Source organism: Sitodiplosis mosellana, unplaced genomic scaffold, assembly GCF_009176505.1.
Source record: "Sitodiplosis mosellana isolate CC-2019 unplaced genomic scaffold, AAFC_SMos_1.0 Smas_scaffold_2, whole genome shotgun sequence".
NCBI classification, from domain to species: domain Eukaryota; kingdom Metazoa; phylum Arthropoda; class Insecta; order Diptera; family Cecidomyiidae; genus Sitodiplosis; species Sitodiplosis mosellana.
This window is the reverse complement of record NW_022595245.1, coordinates 6,888,733-6,911,408: the sequence shown is the minus strand read 5'-3', so window position 1 is coordinate 6,911,408 and position 22,676 is coordinate 6,888,733. Positions and strand designations below refer to the sequence as shown.

The 22,676-nt window shown below is 35.2% G+C and overlaps 6 protein-coding genes across 7 annotated transcripts; 3 read left to right on the top strand and 3 right to left on the bottom strand.

Annotated features, from left to right (window-relative positions):
- Positions 1 to 3,258: 3,258 nt before the first annotated feature.
- Positions 3,259 to 9,886, top strand: LOC129565176 (ankyrin-1-like). The gene is made up of 30 exons (XM_055439739.1): positions 3,259 to 3,619; positions 3,694 to 3,712; positions 3,782 to 3,822; positions 3,892 to 3,990; positions 4,076 to 4,174; positions 4,243 to 4,344; positions 4,452 to 4,649; positions 4,711 to 4,809; positions 4,882 to 4,980; positions 5,055 to 5,153; positions 5,218 to 5,316; positions 5,381 to 5,479; positions 5,537 to 5,635; positions 5,691 to 5,888; positions 5,976 to 6,074; positions 6,151 to 6,216; positions 6,287 to 6,517; positions 6,593 to 6,691; positions 6,763 to 6,960; positions 7,067 to 7,165; positions 7,245 to 7,343; positions 7,420 to 7,620; positions 7,845 to 7,889; positions 7,959 to 8,314; positions 8,392 to 8,494; positions 8,617 to 8,788; positions 8,869 to 8,966; positions 9,027 to 9,238; positions 9,315 to 9,523; positions 9,603 to 9,886. The coding sequence occupies exons 1-30, from the start codon at positions 3,559 to 3,561 to the stop codon at positions 9,847 to 9,849; spliced, it is 3,945 nt and encodes a 1,314-aa protein (XP_055295714.1). The 5' UTR covers positions 3,259 to 3,558; the 3' UTR covers positions 9,850 to 9,886.
- LOC129565178 (transient receptor potential cation channel protein painless-like) lies at positions 9,869 to 13,524 on the bottom strand. 2 transcript variants are annotated; one of them, XM_055439741.1, is made up of 4 exons: positions 12,812 to 13,524; positions 12,608 to 12,748; positions 10,684 to 12,509; positions 9,869 to 10,561 (listed from the first exon to the last, which is right to left on the bottom strand). In XM_055439741.1, exons 2-4 carry the CDS (start codon positions 12,614 to 12,616, stop codon positions 9,952 to 9,954), a joined length of 2,445 nt encoding a protein of 814 aa, XP_055295716.1. In that variant the 5' UTR covers positions 12,617 to 12,748; positions 12,812 to 13,524; the 3' UTR covers positions 9,869 to 9,951. The 2 variants fall into 2 exon arrangements, with proteins under 2 accessions (XP_055295716.1, XP_055295715.1); XM_055439740.1 differs by having other exon boundaries at positions 12,608 to 13,524.
- Positions 13,525 to 13,686: 162 nt separating this feature from the next.
- On the bottom strand, positions 13,687 to 14,962 carry LOC129565175 (uncharacterized). Its single transcript, XM_055439738.1, has 3 exons — positions 14,583 to 14,962; positions 13,928 to 14,084; positions 13,687 to 13,861 (listed from the first exon to the last, which is right to left on the bottom strand). Exons 1-3 carry the CDS (start codon positions 14,661 to 14,663, stop codon positions 13,791 to 13,793), a joined length of 309 nt encoding a protein of 102 aa, XP_055295713.1. The 5' UTR covers positions 14,664 to 14,962; the 3' UTR covers positions 13,687 to 13,790.
- A 1,503-nt stretch (positions 14,963 to 16,465) lies between these two features.
- LOC129565174 (programmed cell death protein 10) lies at positions 16,466 to 18,920 on the bottom strand. Its single transcript, XM_055439737.1, has 5 exons — positions 18,012 to 18,920; positions 17,752 to 17,929; positions 17,534 to 17,666; positions 17,261 to 17,425; positions 16,466 to 17,176 (listed from the first exon to the last, which is right to left on the bottom strand). Exons 1-5 carry the CDS (start codon positions 18,081 to 18,083, stop codon positions 17,092 to 17,094), a joined length of 633 nt encoding a protein of 210 aa, XP_055295712.1. The 5' UTR covers positions 18,084 to 18,920; the 3' UTR covers positions 16,466 to 17,091.
- A 355-nt stretch (positions 18,921 to 19,275) lies between these two features.
- LOC129565172 (WD repeat-containing protein 55 homolog) lies at positions 19,276 to 21,284 on the top strand. The gene is made up of 3 exons (XM_055439735.1): positions 19,276 to 19,490; positions 19,626 to 20,525; positions 20,617 to 21,284. Coding segments are annotated over exons 1-3 (1,398 nt in total). The 5' UTR covers positions 19,276 to 19,488; the 3' UTR covers positions 21,113 to 21,284.
- A 69-nt stretch (positions 21,285 to 21,353) lies between these two features.
- LOC129565173 (peptide deformylase, mitochondrial-like) lies at positions 21,354 to 22,642 on the top strand. The gene is made up of 3 exons (XM_055439736.1): positions 21,354 to 21,608; positions 21,730 to 21,971; positions 22,069 to 22,642. The coding sequence occupies exons 1-3, from the start codon at positions 21,422 to 21,424 to the stop codon at positions 22,432 to 22,434; spliced, it is 795 nt and encodes a 264-aa protein (XP_055295711.1). The 5' UTR covers positions 21,354 to 21,421; the 3' UTR covers positions 22,435 to 22,642.
- The last annotated feature ends 34 nt before the right edge of the window (positions 22,643 to 22,676 follow it).

Genomic DNA, 22,676 nt, shown 5'->3' with positions numbered 1-22,676 from the left:
CTGATTCGGCTCAGACAAATTGATATACATTGTGGATGTAATAAAACAGATTTTGGATACCAAGCTATAACGTCATTCTGCAGAAGTTTGGCTGATAGCTCCTTTGACCGAGTCAGCACCATCGCAAAACGTGGCGTAATACAAGAATGGTGTACAACGGAAAAAACAGTCGGTCGTTCATCCGTTATCAACTGTAAACAGTACACGCAATTTGCTAAAATAGAGCTGGTATAATCGACTTACAACAAGATTGCTATCAGTGTGAAAAAGCGAATAATAAATAAAAAAAGGTGTGAATTTATCTTTTTATTGTTTTTAAAGTGTTTACTAGCATTTGTTTTGATCTTATTCTACGCGCTTGTGAAATAGGTCAACTATTGATTGAATTTTTTGTTCTTCATTTGTTTACATTTGCACAAGATGAAATTTGTTTGATTTTAATGCCCGTTGAATTTTGTTGGCAATTTGAGGGTTTTGTTTTTGAGTTAAAGTCGATCATTTCATCACATGTTGAGTGAAATATTTGAGCAAATTCTGAAAGTGAGAACATTGCAGGCGATTGAAATGATTTACAGGTTAGCAACAAAAAGCTATTACTGATATTGAATAACATCATTTGCTACAGCAGGTGCTACGAATTTTACTAAAATATTTCATTGGCATACTGTTCTTGAAAGAAATACGTCGATATACATTCCATTTAGTAAAAGAGAACTCCTTTTGCTTGCTTAAGGATGGTTTTGCTTATTTCGAATTCACTAAATTCCTTAAAATTCAGAAATAAATGAATAATTTAACCATATATGATTGCGTCAAATCGATAAATGCCGTCATACAATTTGTTTTGAGCACTTCATCGATATATGGGTTGACGTTTAGTACCGATTTTTTACCGTATTCTTTACATTAATAGCGACGACATTTTTGCATACTTACCTTAGAGTCAATTTATTCTCTTCATGAGTGGTACATATTTAGACTAACAAAGTCTTTCATGAAAAATCGAAAGATTAATGGAAAAAATGGATAAACGATGGAAGGTTAACTGAATGCTCTACTACAACGACAATAGTTCATCCAAAATATTTTATTTCATTTAAAGAAATGTAAAAGGCGTTGTGTGTATGTAAACCTGAAGCGAAAGTCTATGTATTGCGAAGAATTTCCATGCAAATTGAAGAAAATGTGAAGACTCGTGACGATTGAATCGAATAAAAGGACCTCAGATAAATGGTACAAATTCAGTGTATTCAGCGATCTCAAATCGATTCAAAGACAAATCGCTTGGAAGTAATAATTCTGTTATTTTTTTCTAATAATATTATTCTTCTTTCTGTGTGAAAAAATGAATTTTTCGGGAGGTTATTAATTGCTTCGGTTTTGGTCGCATGCTACGTAAGTACTTCAAATTTCCTTTTTTATTTAAATTAAGCTGAAATTTTAGTTCTGAGATTTATGAAGAATTTTAATTCTAAATAAAAGTTCAGAATATCTTTTATACACTGCAACAAACCACAATTGATTCTTTTACTCTTAATACAGAAAAAATTCCGCCTGATATCGTTACCCAGAAGATATTTCACTTGGTGAATGTAGTAAATGGAGTCTCCAACCTTAATTTTATTTATGAATACGCCTGGCATCTCCATCTATTAAGCGATTTATCGTCTGGGTGCGAATTCTGAGTGGAATTTACCTGTAGACAAAAAAACTTATTTTCTACTATAATAATTCGTCTTCTTAAGAATAATACAATTGAAAATTAAACCAATGGTTCTATCTGATGACGTCGGCATTGACATTGTTTTATTTCCAACAGTATCTTGTTAAGATCATCACTCAGAGATGGATCATCAGTTGCTACAGTTGTGGTGATGGTAATGATTTGGATGCCGGTCTGCGAACTAAAGACGTGGACCCTATGTCCGGAGAAGCATGCAGATCATTCTACAACGTGTATGGATATAATTTTTTTAATATGGATAGGTGGTTATGTCTCCATAACAGCGTTTTTCATACCGGATCTGATTGGATCTATGGTGACGATGTAAGTGTGCAATGTGTAGGGCAATACATCTTCCAATTAAGGTACACAGTAAATTATATCAATTGTATTTACTGCAGAAAATCTAACCCGAATAGAGCTAAGTGCCAACATGTGCAAAGGTGCAAGGCTCAACATAAAATGAAGAATTGCCTTGTGCAGCGCCGGATTATGAAACATTAAATTAAATTATATTTATTACTTACCTTCATTAGCATCATTTAATGAAGATGAAAATAAGTTTGAAGAATGATTTTGAAATTCAAATTGACATTCTACTTTGAAATAAAACACATCGTGGCTACATGGTGTATTATTGTATGAAAATCGATGATTTTCTGCAGAAAAAACGAACTTCATGAAAACTTATTTTGTGGAATTGCAAATGTTTCATGCATTCTTCTATTTATGTGATATCTATTGAATAGAGAGAATGTTTGCATAACTCGGGTATCTGAACAATCTGCTTCTCCACGAAATAGATATCATTCAGAATAAATAATCAATATCACTTGCTAATTTGTGCTAACAAATCAATGAAGTGGTGTTTTTGATAAAAAGCATATAACAATTGTCAATCAATTTAGCCTAATTCACGCTAATCCGTCAATTTACATCATCTTCAGCAATGTATAGAAAAAGACTACGGCTGTGTATGTAAATAGTAAACACGAAGGTAATAGAGGTAGGAAGATACTAGTGATTAATGGGAAAATATGTACATTAAAGGCCTTTTTTCTATTTCTCAACAATGAGCTTCTGTTTACAAACAAACTTTCAACTTTCCAAAGATTGAATCAATTTAAAAAAACATCCAAGTGAACCTTTCCCAATCTTTGAATGTATAAATTTCGATGGCTTTGTCTCGATATATGCCGATATATGCTGTGAAACGACGAACCGGTTTAGTACAATAATAGCAATAAATTGATATGTGTGTAGCCACTGGCGAGAGATCAATGTGATGCGGAACGATTTGTGGATAAATCAGCATTTTTTTGCTGATTCATGAATGAAACGATCAATATGCATGATACTGACTTTGAAAACATTGGCGGAGGTTTACCACACTGATGCTATGGTGACGTAGTACAGCGTGAGATGAGCAAAATGAGAGAGAACATACATTCGTTCAAATGACGACTTAACTTATGAATCAAAGTGATCGAATCGAAACCAAACACAACTAGGAATTTCGCCGACTATGGTTTGACTATTTAGTTGTTGATTTGAAACGTCTCGAGTCAGAATGTTTTGTTGTGTGTAATCGTTTGCTTTATACATGACAACGAAAGCGCATTTTTTGGTAAAGTTAGTTTGACCTTCATTCCAAGCGCTTGGGGATTTCTTGGAATAATTTTGTTGCGGCGTATTTCAAAGTATTGATAAAGTCACATTTTAGACAACTAAGATAATTATTATTATGGAAGTGAATTATAAAATTGAAAGATTTTAATGTTTACTTTAGTGATAGTGCCTTTACCTAGCTTCGTGTGCGCGTATTATTCAGAAAAATGAAATTTTCTTCCGTATTAGTTCTGTGTTTATATTTTATTTTAGTTGACTGTCTACCAGGTATTTCAAAGTTTATCGGTTCGAATGAGATTTTAAGTCGACTATTTTCAAAACGATTAAATAATTTATTTCAGTACCTCAACTTGATGATCGGTAATTTAATCGAATGTGAAGTTATTCGTGGTTTTATTGATTTTGTTTTTGTTTTTTTTTAACATTAAGAATCGATATAAAAGTCACACTTCACGAAGCTGCCTCCAGTGGTAATTGAAAAATTGGAATAAAAGTTTAAGAAAATTGTCCTTGAAACAAATTCCATTCCATTTGATTAGGTGACATTGAAGAGATTCAAGAGCTAATATCGAAATGTGAAAATGTAAATGCAAAAGATAATTCCGGAAAAACGGCACTTCATTTAGCTGCAGAGAACGGTTGGTAAAATTGTCAATCTACAATGCGACTCGAAAAAATGTATCGGATGTAATGTTTATTTAATGTTTTCTTAAACGTTATCAGGTTATTTAGAAATCGTTAAATTTTTGGTTAAAAATGGCGCGGAAGTTGATGTGACTGATAATTTTGATGATACTCCTCTGCATTTGGCTTCAAAAAATGGTTTTTAGACTAATTACACATGATCGTAGTAGATAACGATAATTATTTTGAATGATATACACTTTTAGGCCGTGATGATGTGGTTGAATTTTTGGTGAGTGTACGAGATGCTGATGTTAACGCTTCGAATTCTGTTGGAGAAACACCATTTCATTCAGCCTCCAAAAATGGTAAACCATTCCACTCTTTTCTGAGCTATAATGCTAAATTGTAGAAGTGTCGGTCCGTTTGTTTGTCATTCTAATCAATAAATAACAAAAAGTTTAATTTCGCAAAGGCCATGAAAAAATTGTCGAGTTTCTGATGCAATGCGGTGCTCGGGTCGATGTCACAGATAACGTTGGAAACACACCTCTCCATTTAGGATCATCCAAAGGCCATGAAAAGGTGGTAGCTTTGCTGGTCTTGAGAGGAGCTAATGTAAATGCTGTGAATGATCTTGGGTGGACTCCACTGCATTTGGCTTCAAAATACGGTAATTCATAGTGAAGTTCATCTAAAAGACAATGAAAACAATGATTCAATATCGAATTTAGGTCATCAAAAGATCATCCAACAGCTGCTCAAGAAAGGCGCCAATGTACAATATGAAAACCAAGACGGTGATACGGCCCTGCATATAGCTTCGGCAAAAGGTTGGAAAACGGTTTTCTTTAATTAGTTTAGTTGGAGATAATGATCTAGCCTTTGGTCATTTTCCTATATAGGTCACAAAAAATTGGTTGGGATGTTAATCAAAAAAGGCTCTTCTATCAATCGCAGAAATAACTTGTTAAAAACGCCGCTTCTTTTAGCGGTTGAAAATGGTAATTTTACAATTATTAGTTTTAAAAGAGGTTTAAAAATCGATTCAAAAATTCTCCCAATCATATGTATTTAGGTTTTCAGGATGTTGTCGAATCGTTATTACAAATGGGTGCTGAAATAGATGTTCCAGACTTCAATGAAAATTCACCACTCCATGCTTCTACTCGAAATGGTTGGAAATACTTCAAATATACAGCGAGGAGTGAATTGATGAAATGTAACTATGATTTTTATAGGTTATGAGAAGATTGCCAATTTGCTTATCGAAAGTGGAGCTAACACTGAAATTGCTAATAGCTTAGGCTATATGCCGATTCATTTAGCCGCAGTCAATGGTATGTACAGATATATTGAATATGGAGAGTTTTTTTTTTGCAAAATTATGTGTTCCGTTGTAAGGTACCCAACATCTCATGGAGGTAATGATCAAAGATGAAGCATCGATTAATATGAAGGATCTCAATGGATCAACACCTCTTCATCTGGCTGCATTGAATGGTAAATCACCAATTCATCAGTAAATGTTGGCCCTGTAATTGCTTGGAATCTTTTCAGGCAATACGGAGGTGGTGTTACTTTTATTGGAAAAAGGTGCCGTTGTTGATGTTCAAAATAGAAATGGATCAACCGCGTTAGATTTCGCAGCCTTCAATGGTATTTTATGAATGTGTCATTCATCTTTGTTGGAAAATAATGCCAGTTATTTTAGGAAACTTAAATATCACCGAACTATTGGTCAATAACAGTGCCAATGTTAATGCAACAGACAAGAAAGGTTTAGCGCCTATCCATTTTGCGGCTAAATATGGACATGTGAATCTCATCGAATATCTTGTAAGCAAAGGTGCAAATGTAAATGCGACAGACGATTGGGGACGAACGCCCCTGCATTGGTCAGCCTGGAATGGTAATGTGCTAGACTCTTAGTTTCGTTTTATTATGCTGCAATTTAAACAAATTTTTACTCGAATATAATTTTTAAAATACTTTTCAGGTCGTGATAAAGCAACCGAAGTGCTGATTGCGAAAGGGGTAGATGCAAATCACAAAGACAACGACGGAAGGCTCCCACTTCATTATGGGGTAGAAGGCGGTAACTTTGAATGTTTATAATATTAGCAATTGAAAATGTAAAAAAATGTTTTTCGTTCAAAAATCTTTCAACTTAGATAACAAAAGAACAGTGGAGATATTGCTAAATAATACTCTTGACGTTAACGCTAAAGACAATTTCGGTAAATAAGATGATATTGCATTTAAATTATGGATTTAAACCATAAACTTAATCTCAACTCATGTTTGAAGAACGATCACCACTGCATAATGCTGGTTTTTTCGGGAACGAGGAAATAATCGAAGATCTTATTACCGCTGGTGCTGATGTTAATTTGAGAAACAAATTTGGCAATACACCACTTTTAATAGCTACTGTTAAAGCTCGTGCAAAAGCCATCAAATTATTGGTAAACAAGGGCGCTGACGTTAATGTTAAGGGCAATGATGGCTGTACACCACTATATATAACTGCTGGACTTGGTTTGGATTAAATTTGGATTTTTTAAGAAAATTTCTCTTCTTTACACTCATAAAATGATTTTTTTTTTCATTCAGGCGATGTAAATGTCCTTGAGTTTCTTGTTAAAAAAGGAGCTGAGGTCAATTCATCCGGTTGCAATGGGTGGACGCCTCTTCATGTAGCTGCCAGTAATGGTAAGTGAAACATTGAACCATTTAAAATATGGATTTAGTAACAAGAGTTAAACACCAATTGATCCTTGAAGCGCAAGAACAAAATGTTGAATCTCTACTTAAATTGGGAGCCCATGTGAATGCAACCAATTCGCTGGGACAGACGCCGCTGTATATTGCCACTCGAAATGGAAAAGAAAAAGTTGCCAAAATACTTCTTGAAAATGGTGCCGATCCAAATATAAATGGAAAGTACTTATTGTCTGTTCTGATTGTGGCCATAAATCGAGGTAATATTCATGATCCCATTGAAAACCACAAAACCATAGTTTTACTAAATAACTATTTCATACTTGATTTATTAAATTGAACATGTTACTATTTTAATTAAACAAGATCAAGAGAAAATTGCTGAAATGTTGATGACCAAAGGCGTGAATACTAACGTCACTGACAAAGGGGGAAAAACACCTCTTCATTTAGCATCGCGAAAAGGTTTTCAATCTTTCTTTTTCCACGTAAAAGAGTTCTTTTCACATTGGCTTGCAATTGATTTGAATAACATTGTTTCTAGGTTACTATAAAGTCGTTGAAAGTCTAGTAAAAGGTGGAATAAATGTGAATGTAGCAGACGAGGATGGGAAAACACCGCTTCATATGGCCGCATTGAAAGGTTGTATCATTAGACAGTTTCGATAAACTTTATTTTAAATAGCTTAATTGAATTATGCCGACATTTGAATGAATAGGAAACGTGGAAATAGCAAAATTCCTAATAAAAAAACATGCAAATATTGACGCTCAAACGAAGGCTGATGGGTCAACACCACTTTACATTGCTGCTGAGGGAAATCATGTGAAAGTTGTGGAGATTCTCCTTGAAAATGGCGCCGATGCCAACATTAGAGGTTGGAAAAATTTAACACCACTTGAAATTGCTCGGAAAGGAGGTAAATATGATTTCCCAGAAGTCCCTAAAATCTTTGTTTGCGTGAGTTGTGTATACCGACTAACGTATTACACCAATGTGAGTGTGTTTGTAATACACTAACGTAAACGCAACAGCCTCTGTGTTACCGTATGCAACATACTTGGGACTTCGCAACGTATGTTGATTTGGTGATTTTAAACGAAATGCGACAATAATCATTTATTTTTATGAAAATTCGTTCAGGCAGAACAGAAGTTGTCAATATTCTGACTAAATACAGTGAACAAGGTAAAATTATTAATTTTTGAGCATTATTTTTTGTTAGATTCCACCATTTCAACTTTTATTTTTCTAAAGGAACCCAGAGTAGAATACTTTTGACCATTTTAACGATATCAGTGATTGCGATCCTGTGTATTATGCTGTTTTGCTTATACCTACGCTGCCACAACAAACAATTCCTACGTCATAAAAGAGCTGCTGAACTTGAACGAAATAGCACTACGCCAGATTTGCCGCTTTATTTGGAAAAATACCAATTTCCAGAAAACCAATTAAAGCTCGGCTCACGGATCGGTGTGGGTACTTTTGGGTTTATGTTCAAAGGACATGCACTAGGCATTGTACCCGATGAAAGTAAAACAGATGTCAGCGTCAAAATGGTCAAAGGAATGAATAATAACGGAGTTCGGCTCTACGAATGTGACGATGAGGTTGGTTTCGATTTGGCACTTTTTCTACCTTTTCCTTAATACAATATTATTCTGTTAATTTTGACCAATTTGAATAGAAATTAAAAGCACTTGGATCTGAACTAAAAGTAATGATGCAGACGGGACGTCATCTGAATTTGGTTAATTTGCTTGGTATCGTGACGGATAATATTAAAAAACGTAAGTGTTCATTTGTATCATTATGAGAGTAGAAAATTTTGAAATAAAGCCCATTGAAAAATAACAAAAATATGCAAAATTTTGAAAAGAAATAGGAACATACACATTTTTGTTCAAAACAGGCGAATTACAGGTCATCACTGAGTATTGCAAATATGGTAGTCTTAGAAACTACATTAAGAAACATCGCACGAATTTCATAGATCAAATCGATCCGGCTAATGGTGATATCGATCCTAAAATTGGTGTGAGGTCAGAGAACCTAACAGATAAGGGAAATTCGTATCAGCATAGGTACTTCTTCTATTATTAACGTTGCGGTTTTTCAAAAAATTTGAATAAATAAGTCCTTTGAACTTCAATGTAATTTACAGTGAAACAGAGACAGGTCAAAATGGTGCTGTTAATCTCGCTTTTGTGTACGATAGCCATGTGGACGCATCAATCACGAACAATGAACTTACGAACGATGGTGCGTACTAGTAAATGATGAAAGTGTCAGCGTATTCAATTCATTCTTTTTTCTGTGCAGATATAGAAACTTTGGTTATGACTACATCGGATTTGCTTCACTGGTCGTTTCAAATAGCGAACGGCATGCAGTATTTAGCTTCTCACAAAGTGGTGCACGGTGATTTAGCAGCTCGAAGTATTTACTTATGTGAGGATAATGTTGTGAAAATCGGTGACTTTGGATTAGCACAATCTTTATTCAAAACGGATGTGCATCTCAGAAAAAAAGAAGTAGGAATGCCGAACAAATTTAGATATCGAATTTTCAATACAATTGTTTCTGTACGGTTTTTATTCGTTACAAAAGGGACACCTATCATACAAGTGGTTAGCGGTTGAATCGATGAGAAACGCAGTGTTTAGCACATATTCGGACGTTTGGTCATTCGGAATCGTCATGTGGGAGCTATTTTCCCTTGCTCAGATCCCATATTCTAACATTGGAAGCAAAATTTTACTCCAGCAAATCGTAGACGGATACAGATTGGAAAAGCCAGCCTATACGACACAAACTATGTAAGAAAGTGGTTCTGGTGTAAAATCCTGAGTCAATTATTTCATTTTTTCTTAATTTTTCCTATAAATCCTTCTTCAGATACGATGTCATGCTCTCGTGTTGGCGATTGATTCCCGGGTCACGTCCAACATTCGATGATCTGGTGAAAACTTTCTCCAAACTGCTCGGCGAAGGAGTTTCAGATCGGTACATTGTCCTGAATGAACCATATGAAAAGTGGAACGAAATGAATGCCAAGTGGATAACTGACAATAATGTTGGAGCCTCTGATTCACAGACAACCGCTCAATTCATAGAAGATCAAATATACTTTAATAAAGTGTAACTAAGAGATGAATAAATGCTTTTTTGAACGATTATAATCGGTTTATTTGAATTTTCTCCTGAAGTTTATCATACAATTTCCCACACATCAATCTAAAAGCCATCAATCGACACTAACTCTAATTTTACTTTCAATGTCGGTTAATTTCTGCAAAATTTGGCTATTCACATTGTCAAATGTGTCCAATTTATCAATTTTCTGCAACAATACCTCCATATTGGTTTGCAGTTTTGCGATTTGTTCTTTATAATGACTCTGCTCTTCTTTGCCTTTCTTATCAACTTCTCGGGTTTCGATGATTTGGCGCGCAAGTTGTACAATTTGTGGGTTCATCTTCTCACGCTCATCGAAAAAGGGGAAACTGCTAATCACCGTTTTCCATAGACGATTTGTTCCGTAGGAATGTGACTCTTCCAGTTCGATCTCGATTTCATTTGCTTTGGAAAACATTCGCAATTTGGATTTGTTCTTTGCGTTGTACAGCATTTCCATTGCCAATTTCCCTTCATCCGCGTTCATTGTTTTATATTCAGTCAATTTTTGGTTGTTGTCAGAAGTCTGGTTCATCTTTTCAGCGTCTATAAAGTGAATGATCTCATTTTTAAGGCCGACATAAATTTTGCGATCATAAATAGTTCGCATGTATTCAAGCGATTCAAATTGGGTGAAGTATTCAAACAGCTCCATGATGAAGGTACCCTGCCATTTTTGGCTGAAAGAAAAAAAAAGAACGAAAATGGAGAAAACGGGACATGAGTTTCGCGCAATATTAAATAGAAAATGTATTCAACGAAAATCCATTCGGGTAATTTTCAATCCAAACACTCAACTTACCGAAACCAATGCCGGCGATCAGATAGCGCTTCTTCGTACCGAGCCAATAGTCGGCATCTCTGCACTAAGCTTGTTAATTCAGCTTCGGATTGGATCCTCTTTGCATCATTCACGGCCAGACCATTCATAAGGTTCATGAATATGATCGACAAAAGCGTAATAAGCACGACGATTAACCCAAGAGCATTCAGGTCAAAACTGGTAATTTCTTCACTCCATTTTTTATGCCACGTCATAATGGTTTTTACAACCGATGAAATGGTTTGAACAAAATCATTTTGCGTTTTTTCCTCGTTTTCACCTTGGCCATTTTCTTCCAGTAGCTTCGGTAGCAAAACGAAGAATTTATTTTTGAATTCGTCCAGTGTGGTCGGATCAACTTTATTCGAGCCCGGATGCACCACTTCATAGAGATAATCAAAAAATTCCGTTTTAAATTCGTCCAGTGACTTAGCATGTTGTTCCTTCTCCGATAGCGGAGGATCTCGTATCAACAAATAGTATGACATCAAAAATGATGGTATGAAAATGATACACAATTGTAAACTCTTAATCGAGCTCCATGCAACATTCAAGAACATGATATAAAATTTGGAAAATGTCCAAAACATTGAACCGGCTAGAATGAACAGCTTCAAAGCTATGAGTAAAACACTGATTGCCGCAACGGTACGATTTATTTCGGAAAAAACGCCAACAAGAACCAACAGCACGAAAATGATGATCAACGACGAATGAAGGCATTGCAAAAAATTGGTCCAACTGCGTAGGTGCTTCGATGAACAAAACGTTAAATGCAAAACGCAACGCAAAATAACATAGATGGTTAAAATGGCCGTTATAATGGTGAATGGCACTTTGATATAATTCGACGATTTTTCGAAGGACATTAGAATGCATCCCATATTCAAAAGGGCAAATAGTAAATACAAATAAAAGTCCATATAATAGACCAGTGCCAATTGGTCCCATTTCAACGATATAAAACTCCAAATCAACGGATGAGACAGCAAATGGCGATGATCATCTGAGTTTGACATAAATTCAATGGCACCCATTTCGTTTGATGCAGTGTCTTTACGATTTTCCGATGGAATCAAATTTTTGAAGTCAAATTCAATGTATTCCATCCGTTTGTCAACGACTGTATCGTCTCGCGATATTATTTGAATGCAATTATCGAAATGTTTTTGAAGTGTTTTCGGAGTTATAAATGCAACGTCCGGTCGTAGATCAACATTTTGATTTCCAATATAGGCGCCCAATTTTAAACATTCAGTCACTTTATCCGACTGATTGCGAACGTAGTACATGACAGAACGCCGTGTTTTATCCACATAATTGACATCGGTGCTACTTTTTTTCAGCAATAATTCGTAGCACTTGTCAAAATCTTCAGCATTTGCGTCTTTTTGATTTTCCCATGCATTTGATAGCTCTTTTAGCAGTGGTGTTATATTTTCACCTGGATTGTAGTATTTCAACAGCGTTTCCAATGATTTGTGAGCAGCACACCTACAAGCACATAAAAGTGCCACTTCATTAACATCCGCATCACATTCAACCAGTTTATCAATTGCCAATGAGAAATTATTCAAAGCAGATGCACAAAACAAGTCGTCACTTTTTGTTAATATCTGCGCCAGTTTGACTGGATTTTTTTCGGCAATTAAATCCAAACCTTTTATAAATAGTTCTTCATTTCCATATGCCAAACATATGTGCAAACGATTTAAATCCCAATATTTTTCATCTCTTTTGCGAATCGACGGCAAATCAACGTCTCCCACAAATCCCATCACTTTGACCTTTATGTCATCGTTCAACTGGAAGAAAATATCCAGATCAAATGCTTGTTTTTATGATATAAAACTATTTGGATTATTAAATATATCTAACTATGAAACCAATGAATGGCATGTACCACGGTCATATCACAGCCAGCAATCAAATACTCTTCGACGAATGGCTCGTAAATCGGTTTTTGACATGCCTCCTCCAATAACGTTTGCTGTTTTTCTTTTGCATCCTCTTTTTTCGCATTATAAAGACTCCAACGGAATATCTCCAACATTTCCAAAATTGAATTGTTATTGTATTCTCCCATGTTTGCATACGTTATACTCACTTCCTAGCTCAGTTTTAAAAGGTATTCAATACATTCACACAAAACCACAATACATTCACACTGGTATATTCAGCAGTACAACGGAACGAGATTAAGACAAAGATATTGCGTCACTTGTTTCGTCTTGCAACGGATTAATTCGGCAATTTTTTTTTACTTTGAACCCGTATTTTTAACTGTTTTTTCTTGTATCTTTGAGTGGAAAACATGTATTTTGCTTATAGTTTAAATTTTTTTCAAATTTTTATCTTGATTTCATCACAACTCTGATTTTGTAAACAAACGTTCGATCGACATCTATATAACATTAAGCAATAGTTCCATAGCCAGTCTTAGTTTTTACAATGTTTGAATTGTGCACTGAATGAAGAGAAAGAAATTCGTTGTTTATGCGGATGTCTAACAATCAATGTTCACCATTCCGCAACAAAAGTTGTACTGAGAAGCACTGCGAGAAAAAAATAAACCGGTGCTACAGTGGACGAGCCACAAGTGGTCTGCGTAATTTTATGAATACATTTATATTCAAATTGGCATTAAGTCTATGTATATCCAAACATATATGAGCGTATAGAGTTGCCCGTGAATATAACCAATGACAGGGAGATCACCATCAATGCTGATCTATGTGAATCATTTGCAAAGGTTTGATTTATCTTCATCTACATTGATTTATTTTGCTGTATCATTTCATGCAAAATGATCATCGGTCGTGTAAACTATAATAATTATACATATTATGATCGAACTATCATAGAGGGAATGAAAGATAAAAATATGTACCTATGAAGAATAAGAAGTAAAAATATGATGAACATTTTACGTACTCTATGTTGAAAAAAAAGAAGAGAAAAAAACAATGGCTTTGTATTCAAAAAACATTTATTTTAATGTACATAATTGAGCTTAGTTCATAACAAGAAGATTGTGATCAAAAATAATATCTTGACAAAGTTTCATTGAGTCGATTGATTCTCATTCACATCGGCAAATATTGTCCCATCACTTGGTAGAATGAATATATTACGGCTAACATATAAGCATTGATTGCTGAAAAATTAATTAGACTAATTACTCTCAATTCTGCCATTCAATGATTTCTCAGTAAATAAATACCTGCGATAATGAGACAAGCGGCAATATTTACTTCTGCTGGAATGTTGGGATAATCCTTATCATTGAACGAATTGCTGTTGAGAATCGGCCCAAGTGTGCCACCAAGTACGTATAGTGAACGTACGATCATGCACGGGACAAGTTTCGATTGTTCATTCTGTAGAAAAATTGATCAAATGATTAATTAGATGCAAATTTAAATTAGATTATTAACTTAAAAATAAGACAATTTTTACTCTGTACATTTTTTGCAAGGACTTGAGAACAAACTTCTGGTGCTTTTCATTTTACTATAGGCTGTTTAATCAACAAACGCTCAATTTTTTTTAAAAGACAAATTGTCCTAATTTTCAGTAATGAAATATTTGGACGTATTTTTTTTACTGTCAAAGGGAATCTGAACTGTTCACACGACCAGTGAGCAGAAACAAAATGGCAATACATTCGCTAATTCGTGATTTTTTCTGACGTTCATGTATGTTCATGTTACATTTTCTCATTGTGTTCTATGATATAAAACTTAATTTCACACTAAGAAGAGAAAGACGACTTCGGCTATTTCCGTTCCTGATTCAACACAAGTATGATAAAAAAAACTTCTATTACCATAAAACAAACTGATTTTTGGTTCAATCCTATTATTGAAAATACTTACTAGACGAATTCCGATGAGCAACCAAACACCACAAATGACCTCAATGATGCCTACATATCTGATGTTATCACTTGGAATCATTTCAAGACAACCAATCACAAAAAGTAGCAACCCAATTATTATGCACCCAGTCTTCAAACTGTAGTGACCGCAAGTTATTTAGCATTATGTTTGAAATGCTGACAATGTTATTCCACACAAAGTTTTATCAAGTTTTAGATCATTTGAAAAAATGGCTTCTCTGGAATGAGCGGATATCAATTTCTTTCGAAAGGTTTATTGAAAAAAAAATCCTGAAATTCTTATTTCAAAGACGACATTTTTGACTGATGTAAACAATTGGAGAACAAACTAATATGCGATGTGCAAGCCGCACACATACACATTCTTGAAAACCGGCGATATGTCGGACGATGTTAGTATTGCATAGTAAAAAAGTTTGTATGTGTGACATTGTGAGGATCTCTGTGAATCAGGGTTGGCATGTAGAAAACTCAATCATGTAATCTACATTTCGTTTACGTAAATTACATGAAAATGTTGGAGTTCTCTACATGAATTTTGTAGAAAACGTAGAAAAAAAACGTAGACAAATTGGATTTAAGATAATATAAAGAAAATTGGAATTTATCTCAGGATTTCGTAATTCTAATGAACAAGATTAACACTACTGATATATTAAAAATGAATGTAAAGTACAGATAAATCTCGTGTATCATCTCCACTTGTATTGTTTTTTACATTGAAGGGCGTTGCATGCACCTTAACATTCACAATACAAACTCAATGCGAGTGGAGACGCCTCATGAAAAATGGCACAGATTGCTAGTGCTAAGGTTTATCTGTACTTTATGTAGTGATCACAGTTTGGTTTCATTGATCCTGAAGTGAAAAAACTGACAATTTTATATGGAAAAACGTTACTTTTTTCACGAGATTAATATACCCACATGAAAATCAGTCATCAGCTATAATAGCTCAACAAATCAAATTGTGGACTGTAACTTGATATATTCTGAATATGCCATGTAACTTCGGCTCGAATCAGAGCTCGAAAAATTATTCAAATAATCGTTTCTTTGCTTTGGAAAGTCGATTTTTATATCGATGAACGAACACTTTTTTACCATATTTTTTTGATTTACAAATCATATGCTTCCAAGAAATTCATTAACTTCAGCCTTTTTCTTTCGTAAAATTTCTTGATTTTTTCATTAAAGTTGGAATTTTTTTTAGCTACACGTCATAGTTTTCTGAGAAAATATAAGTTATTGCAAAAAAGGGGTGACCGAACACTTTTTTCGACTGACTCTATATGTAGTTTTGGTAGTTTAGCAGTTTTCTACATCCAAGAAATTGTTTACATGTAGAACAACGTAATTTACAGTTTTCTACGTAGATTACATGCGCAGCTTGAAAATTGTGTAAATATGCCAACCCTGCGACTGTGAATACACACAAATAACATAGACATGATCATTGCATTGAGGTAATCATCGTTTGAGATATATTCGACAATTGCGTATGTTCTTTTCTCTTTGCATCAATTCTTACTCACTTCAAATCGGACTTTTTCATTGTTCATTCATTGTACAGTCTAGCAAGACTCAATATCTTTCGAAAGTGCTGTCTGTAAGAATGGCATTGAATATTTTGGGACTTGCTTTGAAGAATTTCTCTGTTGTAAGAATATCACCATCAATACATTTCCCAGATTCTGTGCATCTTCACTTCTTCAACGATTTCAATCATTGTTCAAATTCTCTATAAATGCGTCTCAGTTGTGACGCCGAGCGAAATTGGGTAAATAATATCTACGCCCGATTCCTTTCTTCATCAATCATTCCAAGACCCATGCAACAAATTCAAATGAAAACACCGCATTTATTCTACATCGTTCGTGCAATTTATTTTTCATTCCAGTAATTAATAAGGTTTCTATGAATAATTTAGTTTTGATAGTCTAGTTGTAATCTTTGTCGCAGTTTCTCGCTAAAAAAAATGTGCGGGGCAATTGCATTTTATGTACATCGATTTTTGTTTCTATGTCCGATGAATAACGAAAAATTGTCTTTTGTCGTATGTTGAATATTCAAAAATGATCGGTGATCCTTAGCTGGTTGCACCTTGTCCAACGAACGTCCAATATAATCGCCACTGCCGTCGTCGTCGTCGTCGTCGTTTGGGTTGCTGTCATGATAAATTCTTTGAATTGTCCAACATTTTTATTTAACTTACATGCCTAGCGATTCATACAATGATACTTCGTTCAGAAAACATTAAAAAAAGGTTAGTACTGCATACTTAAAAATGAAATCAACAAATATAAATTGGAACCTAATTGTCTAAAAAGAGTTTTTTTATGGATTTCGCTAATGTTTATTGCATTCTGAACCAAAAAGAAAAATGTTGTATCCATTCGCTTTGATGCTGTCGCAAAAGTAAGAAAAAACCAACAACATTTTTACTATGAAATAATATTGGCTAAGTTAACAATGAAATTGTTTGCTTATTCGCATTTATTCTTTACTGTGATCATAATTTGATTTGTTTGATGGATCAAGTACAGTGCACTGACGAATACGGCATTGGCTCTGCAATGGAAGAGAGAAAGAAAAACATTTTCATATTTGATGCGTTCATGTCTCGATGGCTAATCAATTATTGCTGTCACTTACTGTCCCTCTTTGAAATACTCCTTCAGTGTTGTACTGAATTTCTTTGAATATTTCACAAACTCTTTTTTTCGTTGTTCCACCGCCTGCTTTCCAGACGTGCCCGGTATGAAACCAACCACTTCATTTACCGCGTCAAGCAACTTTTTGATGGCACTCGCTATCTCTCTGCAAAATCACCAAAATATCAATATCAAACACCCATTAATATTCAATTTCACTGAATAAATTGACTTGCATAACAGCGAAATAGCAACAACAAAAATGACAACATACTTGATTGTCTCCAAAAATGTTTTGCGATCACTGATTTCGTCAGGAATCCGGCTCAAAATCCGCTTGAGCGAAGACGATTTTTTGTTCAACTCTTGAAAGGCATCTTCGGAACGATTCAAACGATATTCAACCACTGAAAACCAAAAGAAAACCAAAACCAGATTATGAATATGTAAACATATGGTTGTGCGCTTATCAAAGTAGTGAAAAATACTTACAGTCAGTTTCAGTGGCATTACCCTGTAATCGTAGAATGCTTTCGTTTAAATTGACATTAAGGTCGCCTTTCTTCAGAATACCCATCACAATGTCGTATGATAGGCCCGGATGTGCTTGTTCTGCTTTTGTCAAAGCAGCTCGAAGTGTTTGCGATGCAACCACATCTCGTCGTTCCAACTGCAACGTTTGCAAATTTAACGTAATATCGATTCGATATCAAACGAATAACATGATTACTTGGATGGTTGAAATGTTTTACCTGTGATAAAATCGGCCGTAAAAGAACTGGCAAGACTAGCGTTGAAACTGGTGTGTCATCGCTCATTGTCATCGTTGTATGGTTTTATGTTGCGATAATTGACGATGAAAAATTAAAACTTGTTTTTCTATTCGCAAACAAACAAAAATGAAACCAATCCAATTCGGTTTATTCGGATGCTCGAAATTATTTTGACTTTGAATTTGGCTAGTTACAAATGTATTTACTGCTTATGGCCTAATTTTTTTTCCATCAAATTTGTTTACATTTGCACAAGATGAAAGCTCATTGATAGATTCTCTCACAATATAACTAACTACAAAACGATAGATTCCACACACACGTACGACGAAATTTTTCACACGATTTCCCTTGATTCGCCCATTCGAATGCAATGTACACGAATTTTTTCCGAAGGAATAAATCCACAAATTTCGCCACACTGAAGAAAAATGATGAAATTTTCTACACAACGATTTGCAATTAACTTTGACGAATGAAACTTGCAATTTTTTTTCTTTTCTCAACTTTTTCCTTGTACTTGGGTCTTTGCCACTTTTTTTCTCTCTCGCTCAATTACAGTACAATTCACACACAGAGATGTGTGTAATAACATTCGATTCGAGAACACGAAGCAAATAACAAACGCATACAATAGATTCAACACATATCTACAACGACAGCAACAACAATGCATGTGCCGTTTCTACTGTGTTCACCTTCTTCTATCGACGAGTTTGTATGTACGTGTCGATGTGTGCGTATGCGTGTGTGAGTGTGTGTACATATTTGTGGGCTAGCGAATGAATACTATCTCGTAAAATATGTAAATATGCTGTGTTAGATTTGAAGTTGGTCACAAAGCAAAACCTGACCGTTCGACTTTGACAGGTTGTTTGGGCTGCGGTATGATGAAACTTCCTGGTTTTTACATGAATTTTTTCCACATTTAAATGATGAAATCAAGATGAAAACATATTTTTTCTGCTTTGTTTACTTCAGCCCAATTTTTATTGACGAAATTCACGATTTAAATTACATTTTAGACTAACATTGGAAAATCGAGACAATTTCAAAAATCCGGTTCAGTTTAGTACATTTGTTTGTCGTACACAGTTTTTCAGCGGTTCAGCACACATGAATAAAGCAGCATGTTCGAATGTCAAAGGGCTGCTGTACGGTTTGACACATTGAAGCTCAAGAATTGAAATATGTACAATTTCGACGAAACTGAATGAAACGTGCGTCAAACATATTTTTTTCTTGCTTTACGTTTCAATGTTCCTAATTGTTATTGGTTAGGTAAAATCAAATTCGACTAGATATTCGTAGTGAAAACGAAACGTTTTTAACTAGAATCCGAGCAAAAATCACACGAAGAAAAGTCGAAAAGTTCGACAAAATTCAACGACGTTCGCTGAGTTCAACAAACGAACGAGAGAAAAAAATCCCAAAATAAACACAAGGCGTGCATACAATGTAAGTTAATTGCGTTGATTTATTTGAATGGTTTGACAATTGTAGAATAAAAATGGATATTTTTATATTTGAATCCTGCGCAAATTGGGTTTAGTTTGAAAATTTTGATTGAATTTCATTTGTGAATTTTCGTAGGAAAACATTCTATAAGCCTGACGAGATGGAGTCAGATGATTTGGATGAATTGGAAGAACAAAACGAGACAAATGACGATATTTTGATTGGTTTTGCTGATGAAGGCGATGAGGTGGAGATCGGTGGTGTTGTCCTTGCCGAAGCGACCGATTCGGATGACAGTTTTTCGGAAAATGATTCAATCGAAGAAAGTGATTTCATTGTCGATACAACGGACAACGACGATGACGACGACGACGACGATGACACAATGAAAAATTCGAATCAAGGTAGTAATGAAACACAAAGACACCGAAACAGTGCGGATGCAGCGGCGTCAACAAGTGCCGATGCTGAGGAAGGAGATGATGTAATTGCAAAAATTCTGGCAAACACAAAAACACTGCGTACACATCCGCCGACGATTTCAATCGACGATTATGTGGTTGATCTATCGTTTCATCCGACAGAAGATATTCTAGCGGCCGGCACCATTAGCGGCGACGCTGTAATCTACAAATACTCCGTCGATGGAAATGTACTGGCAAACACATTGGAATTACACGTTAAGGCAATTCGTGACATTGAATTCAATCATGATGGCAACGTTCTATATTCCGCATCAAAAGACCGTAGCATTCTAATGACAGACATGGAAACGGGCAAATTTATACGTTGCTATGAACAGGCGCACGAACAGCCGGTGAGCCAAATGAATGTGTTCGATGAAAATCTATTTGCCACCGGTGATGACGACGGTACGGTCAAAGTGTGGGACATTCGAGAAAAGGGTAACAATCCAATTTTCTCATTGAAAGAAGTGGATGATTATATCACATCGATCCTAACAAACGATGCAAAAAAGATGCTACTCACAACAAGTGGCGATGGCTATTTGACGGCGATAAACATTGGCTCGAGGTGAGTTTTTTTTAGCAACAATCGAGTTGTGTTTTTCGAATCGAATTTATATAATACTTTGATTAACCATTTTCCGTGGAATTTATTGTAGAAAATTATCCGTTCAATCGGAACCGTATGACGAGGAATTGACGTGCATGGGCCTATTCAGAAATGATTCAAAATTAGTGGTGGGCACATCGAAAGGGCGACTCTACACATTTAACTGGAATGAATTTGGCTACCATAACACAATGTACCCTGGGCCCAAAACACCAATGTCGCACATGATTCCGGTCACCGATCGAGTTGCTGTGGTTGCGGGCGAAGAAGGTGTATTACGTGCATTGCATTGTATTCCAGGCCGTAATCTCGGTGTTGTCGGTCAACATTCATTAGCGGTTGATGCGATGGACATAGACCAGAGTGGTGAATATATCGCATCGTCGGCCGATAACAATGAAATCAAATTCTGGAATATAAAATACTTTGAAGATCTCGACGACATCAAATATAATGAGAAGCACAACAAATCCAAAGAAAAAAACCACAATCTCCCTTCATCAAAACGGGAAAATGCTGGCGATTTCTTCAGCGATTTAATTTAAGAGATAAATAGCGCATCATTAATGATTTTATCTTTTTTTTCTTTTTTTTTCTTGTTAAGTTCAATAAGTTTATTCACATTGTTCAAATCCCTCCTTTTTTGTAAACAAAAAAACGAACAAACAAGATAATATTAAATATTTCCACTGGAATCAAAGGATTCATGAATATAAAGTTGTTGCTTGTTGTCATTTCATTGTGATGTTCTTTGGTTGTCAAACGAAAGTGAGGTTATGTGGTTTTGTTTATTTTTTTCTCATAGTAAGACAACAGGCGAATAGGCTAAGAGTGTGTTTTAAGAAAATTTAACGATGATTTTACGAAAATTGCAGACTAATTCCACGAAAAGTGGTCTATTGTTGAGAAGATGCTTGGAAAACCATCAAATTCATCAGAATTCAGTGAGGTCGAAGACTGTCTCACAATGGTGGAATAAAATTTGGGGAATATTTGACGGTGAAATAGTCAAACCACCGTACAATCATTGTACGCAAATCGGTAAGAAGAACATTCACGAATCGTTGAATGGAATGAAGCCGCAACGGAGCGGAGCAATTGACTTATTCGAAATGATTTCAAAGAAAGTTCTAATTGATAAATACGGAATATTTTATTGTAGGCGATCCAATTCTACGGAATAAAGCTGCCGAAGTGCCAGTGGAATTGATAAAAAGCGATGAAATCCAAAAACTTGTTGCCCAGATGAAGAGAGTGTTGCGCGACTTTAACCTAGTCGGACTGGCTGCACCACAAATAGGTGTACCATCTCGTGTGATTGTCATGGAGGCATCAGAACGATTGCTGGAAAAATATCCGAAGAATGTATACCAAACGCGGCAAATGTCCATTCTACCATTGACAGTGAGTATCAAATCAGTGATTTATCAAATAGCGTTGTGTAACCACTTGAAAAGGACACATTCATCATTTTCATTCTTGTTTTCACTTTCTCCATCAGACTGTTATCAATCCGGAACTGAAGGTGAAAAATTTCAATATTAAAACGTTCCCGGAAGGTTGTGCCAGTGTGTGTGGTTATGTCGGTGATGTAAAACGATATGAAGAGATTCTGCTAAGTGGTTTCAACGATAAGGGTGATGCAATCGAAATGCATCTGAAGGGTTGGAGTGCACGGATCGCACAGCATGAATTGGATCATCTAAACGGTCAAGTATTCGTCGATATTATGGAAAAGAAGACATTTAGTTGTGCTGCATGGGAGGCGGTTAACTTCAATGGCGGCCAACTACACATACCATTCTATCCAGTGAAGCAAAAGTTTAAAGTAAACTTAAATCCCGCCAAAAAGAGCATTGTTACATAAATTAAACTAGGCAAATGTTATTCAATATTCGAATCGATTTTTTTTTCTCGCTCTGAACCAGAATAGTGAACCAGTTTGGGTGTAAACGATTACGAAAATCACAATATTCATCCTGTGTATTTACATAATAGAACTTTTTTTTTTTTAATTTCCTCTGTCGTTCCAAGCAATCCAATGAAGAGTCTAAATAAAATAATAATAAAATCGATCCATTCTGTTTTATGTTCATGAGAAAGGAGATT

Excerpts from the sequence above, each read along its gene's own strand:
- LOC129565176 (XM_055439739.1), top strand. The coding sequence starts at position 3,559 with ATGAAATTTTCTTCCGTATTAGTTCTGTGTTTATATTTTATTTTAGTT. Across the intron at positions 3,991-4,075 it reads TCATTTAGCTGCAGAGAACG|GTTATTTAGAAATCGTTAAA; the intron begins GTTGGTAAAATT and ends AAACGTTATCAG. Across the intron at positions 7,344-7,419 it reads TCATATGGCCGCATTGAAAG|GAAACGTGGAAATAGCAAAA; the intron begins GTTGTATCATTA and ends TTGAATGAATAG.
- LOC129565175 (XM_055439738.1), bottom strand. The coding sequence starts at position 14,663 with ATGATTCCAAGTGATAACATCAGATATGTAGGCATCATTGAGGTCATT. Across the intron at positions 14,085-14,582 it reads TGCTCATCGGAATTCGTCTA|AATGAACAATCGAAACTTGT; the intron begins GTAAGTATTTTC and ends ATTTTTCTACAG. Across the intron at positions 13,862-13,927 it reads CGCTTGTCTCATTATCGCAG|CAATCAATGCTTATATGTTA; the intron begins GTATTTATTTAC and ends TTAATTTTTCAG.
- LOC129565173 (XM_055439736.1), top strand. The coding sequence starts at position 21,422 with ATGATTTTACGAAAATTGCAGACTAATTCCACGAAAAGTGGTCTATTG. Across the intron at positions 21,609-21,729 it reads CAATCATTGTACGCAAATCG|GCGATCCAATTCTACGGAAT; the intron begins GTAAGAAGAACA and ends ATTTTATTGTAG. Across the intron at positions 21,972-22,068 it reads TGTCCATTCTACCATTGACA|ACTGTTATCAATCCGGAACT; the intron begins GTGAGTATCAAA and ends TTTCTCCATCAG.
- LOC129565174 (XM_055439737.1), bottom strand. The coding sequence starts at position 18,083 with ATGACAATGAGCGATGACACACCAGTTTCAACGCTAGTCTTGCCAGTT. Across the intron at positions 17,667-17,751 it reads TAATGCCACTGAAACTGACT|TGGTTGAATATCGTTTGAAT; the intron begins GTAAGTATTTTT and ends TTTGGTTTTCAG. Across the intron at positions 17,426-17,533 it reads ACATTTTTGGAGACAATCAA|AGAGATAGCGAGTGCCATCA; the intron begins GTATGTTGTCAT and ends GTGATTTTGCAG.
- LOC129565172 (XM_055439735.1), top strand. Across the intron at positions 20,526-20,616 it reads GCGATAAACATTGGCTCGAG|AAAATTATCCGTTCAATCGG; the intron begins GTGAGTTTTTTT and ends AATTTATTGTAG.
- LOC129565178 (XM_055439740.1), bottom strand. The coding sequence starts at position 12,790 with ATGGGAGAATACAATAACAATTCAATTTTGGAAATGTTGGAGATATTC. Across the intron at positions 12,510-12,607 it reads CTGGCTGTGATATGACCGTG|TTGAACGATGACATAAAGGT; the intron begins GTACATGCCATT and ends ATTTTCTTCCAG. Across the intron at positions 10,562-10,683 it reads GATCGCCGGCATTGGTTTCG|CCAAAAATGGCAGGGTACCT; the intron begins GTAAGTTGAGTG and ends TTTTTCTTTCAG.